At 29.3% G+C, this 10269-nt stretch overlaps 1 protein-coding gene and 1 long non-coding RNA gene across 4 annotated transcripts in view; both read left to right on the top strand.

Annotated features, from left to right (window-relative positions):
* The window catches only part of stumps (DBB domain-containing protein stumps), a 29995-nt gene that overhangs the window by 11373 nt on the left and 8353 nt on the right, over positions 1-10269 (top strand). For all 3 annotated transcript variants that reach the window (XM_067351549.1, XM_012373375.2, XM_067351548.1), the window contains exons 6-7: positions 9092-9248; positions 9376-9763. In XM_067351549.1, coding sequence (XP_067207650.1) covers positions 9092-9248; positions 9376-9763 — 545 coding nt within the window. The remainder of the gene's footprint in view (positions 1-9091; positions 9249-9375; positions 9764-10269) is intronic.
* On the top strand, positions 5231-8912 carry LOC136998600 (uncharacterized). Its single transcript, XR_010889187.1, has 2 exons — positions 5231-6813; positions 6988-8912. It is a non-coding gene; the product is annotated as an uncharacterized lncRNA (long non-coding RNA).

The raw sequence follows: 10269 nt of genomic DNA, 5'->3' as shown, positions 1-10269 counted from the left end.
TACTTCCTGGTGCTACCCCAGCAGAGATCTAGCGCTTCCGGTGCTGACAGTTAGTTTCCGTCAGACGTTATATCGATCTTTACAACATGATAATAAATAGAGATTAGAAAAGAATTGATTACAAAACAGCGCTAGCTTTCATTAGTTAACCAAATATTGACAATGAAATCTATTTATAATAATTAAATCGTAAAAATAAAAATTCATGTTTTAATGGTAAATATAGTAACGTTATGATTTTTAGTAAAATTCTCCGTGGCTATTTTTATCCCCATCTTGATTTTTACTGTGCATGTGCGGATAATAAAATTGCTGAGTAATATACCTTCGCGGAATTGATCATCATTAATTATCCGTTCCTCAAGTCCCGAGTTCTGAAATTGTGTTAATTAAACCGCTCGAATCGCAACAGCGTAATTAGCGCAATTAACGTCTACATATTGAGTTGTGTTCTACTTCCATCCAGACGCGTAGTTTTACTTTAATTCGGATTTGTTCAGATTATCATGGCGAAGGTATGTATATACATCGTCATGCGCAGTATGACAAACACATCCGGAAGAAGGGAAAGGATATATAATTCTGTTTCGATATTTACTCGTGTTATAAATATTTACGCTCTTGGAGATTTTGTCCAGAAGTCGCAGAGAAACAAAGCTTCTGAAAACTGCTTGAAACTCAGCAACTGTTAATTATTTATATCTTTCAAAATATTAAGATCTAAGGATTTTTATACATTGTGATAAAAAATAGTAGTAAAATAAAAAGGTACTTTTATTTCATTAAAATCAGAATCTATATAATCATGCGGCGAGCAAACTAAACTTTTTCAAAAATTTTATAATATTATGTTATTATTACAACAAATTTAGGAGATCTTGCGTAATTGCCTCTTGTTTTTGTGTGTATAAGATAAGAATATAAGATAGTGCATTAATGATGGCACAACAAAAAAATAATAATTTTACATAAAAATTAAAAGCAGAAAATTTTTTTCTTACAAACTTGAAAAAAATTAACTGAAAATATTGAAGAATTAATATTTTTTGTCATTTGATATTTACTTAAACAATTTACGCATTAATATAATTTATTAGTAAATAATAATTTTATATATATATTTTTCTTTTCTGTTAGCACTAACAATAAGTTGAAATTGTGAAGAACATTAATTTCTTAATGCGTTTTATAAATATTGATTTTGTATTTCAATATTTTCTGATGAAGAATAAAGGCCGGCATAATCATACGATTAAAAGGATTAAAGATCAATTAGATCGATGGCGAAACGCTAAATCCGAAATTCCAGACCGAAAATGTGATACTGTAGAAACTTTACTAAAAATATACGTTGGATTTGCTTTATTTGGAACATCAATTTAGATTCGTGCTCGAAAAAGGGATTCGAGAGACGCGATCGGAGTTGGAACAACTATCAAGTACATAAACGAGGTTTGATTGGTCAATACGCAATGTCCGGTAACTACGATTTATCCAGCGAACCAAAAGTCGCGCCCTGTTGCTCTTCGATAACGCACGCTTGCTCATTGATCCCGCCGATCATCCGCGAGTCGACCGAAATAGGTATATGTGTATCAAGAAACTAGATATCTCGATATATACAAATATTATTATAGAATAAATTCTTCGACTTATTATATCTTATCAAATTTTACTTCTTATCAGCTGAAAAAGAGAAAAGTTATCACTTCTCTACAAAAATATCCTATTCTTTATATTTATTTATAGAACATAAGAATTAGAGCTTTATATATAATTTTAGTAAAATAGTATTTATATTTTCATAATTATTATAATTATTTTTTATTTATATATAAAAGTAAATCCTTAGAGATTATCTGGAAACAAGACGTGTTTCAATCATTCTGACATCGGCTATACCTAGCTTATAGGATTGTTGAGAAGGATTAGTATCTAGTTAAAAGTTCTAACACGCGCCTACAAAGATTTAATCTTTCAATAGACTAGTACAGAACAATGATACGGCAGAATTGGAAGAATAACTCATTATCTCCAAAAATCTACGAATTTTATTTTTCTCATTGAATTTGTTTTATCTAATATTTATGTATATCAGGAATTGTTATTTAGATAAGTCTTTAAATTTAGATAAAACTTAAAATCAGATAAAATTTTTACAGTATTTGTTTCCATTTTTTAAATTTAGCTCGAAATAATATATTTTCTCCTATACTTTTTAACTCTTTATTTTTGTAAATTAAAAACCAATGGTCTGTTAATATTTGTTAAAAAAAATTCGACTCAAAATTTGTCAAAAAATTTGTAAGACATAGTTAAAATGTGTTTTGATATGTCTGATATCTTATTTCTAAGACACATTATATAGATCAAAGCGCGCATTCCAACAAGAAAGTTTTATCGGTTATTATTCCCCGTAAGGGGAACTACTAATGATTCTCTTGTCAGTCGAGATTTCCGAGAAAACGAAGAACCTATAAACGCTGCCGACTTATCATCTCTTCTGTCTCTCCGAGAAATTTATAAACAGTACATATGCTCCGAATGCAACGCGTTATATGCACCGCAACTGCGTTGATGTACATAAGCAATGATTTCGCGTATCCGTTTGGCATTCCCGCAATATCCGTTGCGTTTCCTGTCACAAAAATATCCTCAACGTTTATTGTTTCATATTATTATTACTTTTTTTAACTCATTACGATTAAATAGTTGCATCTGTAAATAGTTAATTAAAAAATATTTTTGGATTTTTCAATTTTTTATTTATTATTATTTTTGTCAAATATATCCCAGACAGCACAAATGTTTTAGGTGCCTTTAAGATATTTGTGCTGTCTGGATATTAATCTATGTTTATTAAATAATTACATTTTTTATATCAACTGAGATTTAATTTTCTATACTCACAATACTCTCACTTAATGCTTCTTTTCGACTTATGTGAATCGCCATTTACGCCAATGTAATTAGTAGTTAATCTAAATTTTTTTTTATATGTTGCAAGATTGTATTAAATGATTTTTATTGCAATATAATTTAATAAAATCTGAATGATTGTAGATTAAATAAGTTCACCTTTTTAATTTCACTAAGTTTGAGACGAAGCATTGGCAGTCCGAATCTCGGCACGTTAATGAATCGTATCCGACACGGTATGTAACTCAAGTGCAACGAAGATAGCCTCGAGTGTAAGATATGGGGAACTGTTCTCGTGGAGACTTCAAGACGGTTATTATTCCTTCATCGGTCCCTCGGACCGAATGACTCAGTCCCCTTTTCTGATCTGACTAATTGAAGCAGCCTAATTTCTGTATCAAATGCGCGGCTTGATATACGCTACAATATATGCTACTAGCGAATACATAAACTAAAAACGAATACATTAGCACGAAATTATGAAACTATGATATAAGTAGTGTCGTTGTACAATGCTTTTTTTATCTCATTATATCATAAATATATAAAATGTTTCAAATCTTCCATAAATATTTCTATTATTAAATGAATATATATGTTTGTGAATAAAAATATCTACTTTCAGAATTTCAAAAAATTTTTTAAAAACAGACGAGAATAATTAATTGACAAAGCAATAAATCTAAACAAAATATATTTTCTATTCTTGATCAAAGATGCTTTTTTTATATTTTTCTTGATTTGATCTTATTCTAAAGAAATTATATATATAATGAAGATTAGCTATTAAATACATTGATAAAGGTTTTAGAAAAGAAGCAACGGAAATAAAAGCACCGATAAATGACCGGCACTCTATAAAAGAATTTTGATTCACTTGTGAATGAGGCCCCTGTTTTACGTTCTCTATTTTTAGAAACTATCAAAGACTGACGATAAAAGTGTCAAAAGTATAATATCATTTTCTAGGTTTCTTGAATTCTTATGGACAAATTATTTCAATAAAGAAACTTTTTCATACTATTTCAATTTGATTGCTGTTTTAAGTCTACTAACCATAAATGAGAGAATTTTATTTGTAATTATTAATATTACCTATTGATAATTATTGATAATACAATCACAATAAAGTAAACATAAAATATGTAATACACCAAAAATACAATCTATTTTTAACTGTAAAATACCTGAGTAAACGCATTTTTATCTGTACTATAATATTATTACATAAAACTCCCCTTGTTTTTTAGAAAAGACTTATAGATTCTTTTACTTACTAAACTACTGATATCGTAAATATGATCTAATAATTAATGCGAGAATAATGAAAATAAAACGTTAGAAAAATGATTCATATAAAGATAAAATTATTATAGATCTAATTATTATAGATAGTAATTATTATAGATAATATCTCTAATTTTTAATTATTATTAATGTAGTAACTATTATTTCAATAGCTTTCATTTGTTATAAATTAAAAAAAATAAACTTTTTATGTAAAATTTATGGCATTTACATCTTTGAATTGCTTGAAATTTAAAAAATTATAATTATTTTTGAATAAAACTATATATACAAATATATAATATGGCAAATAATGATTGCAATCATATTTTTCTCAAATTGTACAATTACACGATACTTTTCATTGGTTCTATCGACATGATAAAGACCAAGATCAATGGATCACGCACGTGGGCCCAGAAGATCTCTCCGCGACCGATGCCGTCTTGACAATGCGCCTGCGCCAGACTCAAGCGTCGCGGCGGCCGGTGCATCCTCGAGAAGCGCTCGAATATTTGTTCAGTCCTGCAGCGCATCACGTTAGAGATTGGTTTTATACTCGTAACTCCCGCGTATTTTATTTTCATTAATTGTTCATTGATTAAAATTACTAGTATAATTTTAATGTGTTCAACTTTCGACGTTACATACGCGAAAAAGTGCACTTTACGCATTTTAATTGTTATGTTTATATCATCAGAAATAAAGATTATTTGTAGATATCAAAATTACAGTGGTGTTCGCAGCATTATATTAAAACTTAAACTTGTCTAAATTATGCCAGTTTTAACGTCAATTTATTAGCACGAATTTTCTTAACGCAAAAGCATCTCATTGTTTATTTAATCTTACTTTGACTGATCGTTTATTTCACTCGCAGATAAATTTTTTTCAGTGGTTTGAAATGAGTGAGTGGGAGTCGATGAGTGTATTAATCGTATAGATCACGATAATAACGAAATAAAAATGAGGATAAAAGCTGAGGATTATTACGCCAAACGAAGCGCTGAATACTTTGGTAATTATCTTTTTTTTCTGATTCTAATCTCATCTTTCTCAATTGGCTCATAATAAAAATAACCGCATGATTACAGAGAAAAATATAACAAACTGCATAAAGAGTCTGCTATAAATAAAGACCTAATTCATCATAATTAATATGTTGTTATCAAATAAGTGGTAAATAAAATTATAAGGCATATTTGCATATAGATTTATGTGAAACATCCTGTGTATGCATAATTAATAAATTTAGTTAATAAAAATATAAAAAGTCTCTTCGCCGAGACTGCACGCGCCTTTGCAATGCATCTTTCACAAATTCTTTATGAAGGCGTGAGCTATCATCCTGATGTATCCGATGCAGGATATATGGTATGTTAATCAAATGCAAAGCCAACCGCGTGTGGGTTGAATATAAATGAAGTTAAGGTACTGTCACGTTTACGCGATTTATCAACTTGTCAATTCTTTGTCCAAAAATCATTTTCTTAGCACTTGAGATTAAAATAATTTAGTTATTTATTTATTTATTTTTCTCCAAACATAAAATTCGTATCTGACATAAAATTCAATAAAATTTTCTTTTTTAAATTGTGTAAAGCTGAAATTTACTTGTAAAAATTTTTTATTTATATTTATTTGTTACTCCAAAAACATCAATGTTGAACGTATACAAAATATATGAATATATTCATATTAATTTTAACAATATCAATTTCTTTATATATTTTTTTGATTATTGAATGTTATTTATTATATAATATGTAACTAAAGTAATAACTAATAAAATTAATATATTATTAAAAATGTCTTATTTAAAATTATCCACATATTATTATTAGTTATATAAAATTAGAAATGATGATAAACAATCTTTATAATATTTTTTAATAAATTTCTTATTAAATTAATTAAGGAACACCTACTTTTTAAATTATCCAAAAAAATTTCTAGATAAAATGTAGTAAAAACGCCTCATACGTGGTTAATGAACTATATCTCGAATACTAATACGCGGTAGTGCAAATGGATTACCCTGACGAAGCAAGAAAATATAATTAAATTATCACAAATGGCCCACAATTGTATAACAGTGTTATTGTTTGACGTAGTCAACACAGGAACAGACGATTCAGATGGAGAACTCAGTGCTTAATATGCATCATGCGTGAGAGAAAATTATGGGCATCGCCTAATTCGTCTCACTAAAGCTGAGCGTGAAAACAATGTATAAAAGGGTGGGGCCTCGAAATAAACAGTATGATTTCCTCTAGAGAGAAACTTTAGGCAGTCGTACGTCGTCATCCGCCGACTCGTGTTCGCCGTCGCGATATGAAGGGGCAAAGATCTTGTCTTAGAACAAAATCGAAATGTGCGTAAATCGAGCAATCGCCGGCAAGCGTTCAATAGATCGTTTCGAGTTAAAAGATTGAAGTTAAAACGTGTACAGCATCAAAAAGGTTGCGCATTTTCGATGTTTTATTATTCGAAAACGTTCGATTGATTTCGGATTCGATCACGAAGAAAGGATGGCTGACGTCTACGCTAGTCCTCGATTAAGAAGACGAAACCGGCCAAACTTTTTAGATCTTTCCGCAATAACGCGTAAGTCACACTGCAATAAAATTATCGAGGATGTGCAAATTATATGTTGCGCAAATTGTGAACGTGAACGCATATATGTACCGATAATCCGCAAAAAAACAAACTGCATATCTTAGAAAGAATCTTAGAAGTCATCTGATGTGTGTCTTTTCGAGAGCGTTGATCTTTTTGCAGCAATTATCATCGTTCAAGAGCGACTCGCGACCCACGTGCATTACAAATTGGCTGTATTTCCCGTGATATTATCGTTGCAGTTTGCTCATCAGGTCAAGTTTGTTAAACACCGTTAATAGTCAAGATTGAGATAAAATTTACGAATCATAATTTTTATGACATTCGTGTATTATATTTTGAGAATAATGTATAATAAAACTAAAATTAATTTTATAATATGTAAAAAGTAGATAAAATTATTTCACAAACATAAAAGATTTAAAATAATTTTAATATTGTTTCTATATATAATATAATTTAAAATTATTTCTTTATGTGCAATCAAGATTCACCTTCAAAAAGAGCATAAAACTAGAATTTTTACATCATTTAAAGAATTCAATTATTTTTATTACTTGCCATCAAATTTATTATTATTATAAAATAATTTTTATTACTTAATTAATTTAATTTATTATTAATTATTTAATTGAGCGTATCGCATAAAATACATATGCGTCTTATGTTTTCTTTAACAGTTAATGTTATTAAAATTACACTACTTTGTACAAATATTATAATGAATGTTAAATGAAATAATAAATATAAAAGTTTGATGCGATGACAGAGGCAATGAGATACAAAAATTTGCAAGAGTCATGCTTCTCGCAGAACTTTTGCTCTTCATTATACTCAGCTTGTAGTTCTAAAGTTTTAATAAGACAAAGTGATAAACAAAAATAAACACACACAGTGAACTTTTTAATCCTAACTAATTAAATAACTTTTTAGTTGTAAACTCGGATAAACTAGAAAAGTTGAAATAAAATCAATCAAGTTGAAATTTTTAAGCAAAAAAAAAAAACATGTTCCTTGTTCTCTTTTAATTCTACCGTTGTTAAGTTTTATTTATAGACATTTATCTACGCAGTAAAGATATTTCTCAATTGACAGTATTACGAATAATATGTAAATGCTAACGCATATTGCATGTGGAGAATATAGATCGTCGGAGAAAGACAGCATTAACGCTATGAGTAATGTATTAGAACTGTATGACGCACATATGAAATTTACTCTGAGTCTAAAATGAGTTCAATTTCATTTCACGAGTAATGAATTTAACTAAAGCCGGAAGCACCGAAAATGGAAGCCACGTGCCTCAGGTACTGGCAGGGTATAAAAGTTATTATACACTGCGCTAATAGAATAAAGATTACCAAACTTTTCATGTACTTCTGTTATAAAAAGTTTATATAAAATACAGCCTTTGCTTGTTATTTTGTAAAATGTTCTTCATAAATAAGTTTTTTTAGAAAAAAAGAATAAAATGTCAAAATTTTTGTATATATGTGATAAATTAATATTAAATACATAAGTGATAAAAAAGCTAATATAAATAATAATTTGTTGCTGCAAACATTCAGTTAGGACAATATTGTATCTATATGTACTATTAAATATCAGCAATATCACGTTAAATTCGTTCAATTGATTTGAATCATTGGCCGCGCGGCATGTGCTGATTTGGCATCAAAATTCTGCGGAATCATTTCGTCGTTCTATGATCATTGTTTTTGCGTGTAGCACGAAACGGCCGCGTTATCCACATTATTTCATCAAATGTATTATGGCCACATCACGTGTAATATGCGTCATATGAAATTAAATGCGTTCCCTTTGCGTCACGGTAAAGCTAAATCAAGGTTGCTTTTGACACACATACAAAAAACATTCTAGAAATTAAAGAGCAACATAAATAATAATTAAAAAAAAAAAAATAAACTTAATCAAATTATTAATTACTTCGCAAACAAATAATACATTTTAATATTATTTTATCAATTATTTATTAATTAAATTATCTAACCGTTTTTATTTCCAGGAATTCCTTTATTCCTTTATTCTCTTTTTTTTTTTTTTTTTTTTCCGCTTAAGCAAAAGCATATTTTGCCATTCATGTTTTTATTTAAAAACATAATATTTCTTTGTACGTTCTGATATGAGAATTAATTTTATCTGATCTAATATTATTAAATTATACGATTATATTGATAAATTATATTGATTATATAACTTATTATTAATTATATAACTGATTTAATATTTGAATTGCTCATTTCAGGATCTCATTCAGCAACGGCCCTACCGAAAGAGGGACGTGCAGAAGACGATGTTCTCTTCGTCTCTAGCAAAGAAAGCGATGCTTCCAATCTGTGGGTTAGCTATTTAACAGCATGTTTTGAACAAATCAGCCGTCAACAAGGGCGACCTCCGTTCAAGTAAGTGTGAAACAAATTTTTTGATGATTTTCCTCTATAACTTTGATTCGACTCACAATAAATAAAACTCTGAAATCGGGAAAGAAAAAATTTCTAATAATAATTTGTTTTCTTCTTTTTGCATCAGAGTACGTCACATAGCGATTGAAGAGTCAATAGCTCCAAAAACTGAGGAGAAAATCCGATCTTCTCGTCTCCAGATCGTTGTCGTGTGTCCGTTATTACTAGAACGAGTCCGCACTAATCCGGAACATGCCGTCCATCTAACCAGCCATCTGGTCGCTGAACGAGTACTCGCGATGATGCTAGGCGTTCATGACAGCCACATCAACGATTGCCATAGATCTAGCCTAGTTTCTTACGATCGATATAAGAAATTTTTCGTAAAGGATCAGGACGAGACGTTCGTAGGCGAATTATTGGGAGCGGCAGTCACGATTTTAGGCACTACGCCGCCGTCAGCCCTCAGAAGCGACAAAACTGCATTCTCCGTACATCCGAAGAAAGTCAAGCTAGTAAGTAATTATGATATCTATATTTGTAAAAAATTTTCGAAATATTTGGACAAATTTCACTGGATGTGAGTCTCAAAATGCAAGCGTACTTGCGTACGTTCTTTTAATAATAAATTTTTTTGAGAAAATTTTCTTTTTCATCGAAAATGTCGAAACAAATCATCTTTTGTTACATTCTTGCAATTTTTGATATCATATATTTTTGCAAGCTTGTAAAATTTTAATTAAAATTCTATCTTTTAATTAAAATTTATTTAGTTAAACAAGAAGCCTTTTTTCACAATTTAGTTATAATTCGGAAAGTATCGGCAGATATCTCAACATTTTTATTCAGAAAAAAATTGTTTCCAAACTTGTTAGAAAACCTATCATTAAAAGAACACCCGTGAGACTTACAATATCCTGTATACGGAAAAAGATAAGAAAAGTCGAACATATCATATCTAAATATCGAAATCGAACTAATGTCAAAAAATGTGACCAATGTTATAAAAATACTTTTACAA

Source organism: Linepithema humile, chromosome 3 (assembly GCF_040581485.1).
Source record: "Linepithema humile isolate Giens D197 chromosome 3, Lhum_UNIL_v1.0, whole genome shotgun sequence".
In the NCBI taxonomy this organism is placed as follows: Eukaryota; Metazoa; Arthropoda; class Insecta; order Hymenoptera; family Formicidae; genus Linepithema; species Linepithema humile.
This window is presented reverse-complemented; position numbering and strand designations above follow the sequence as displayed.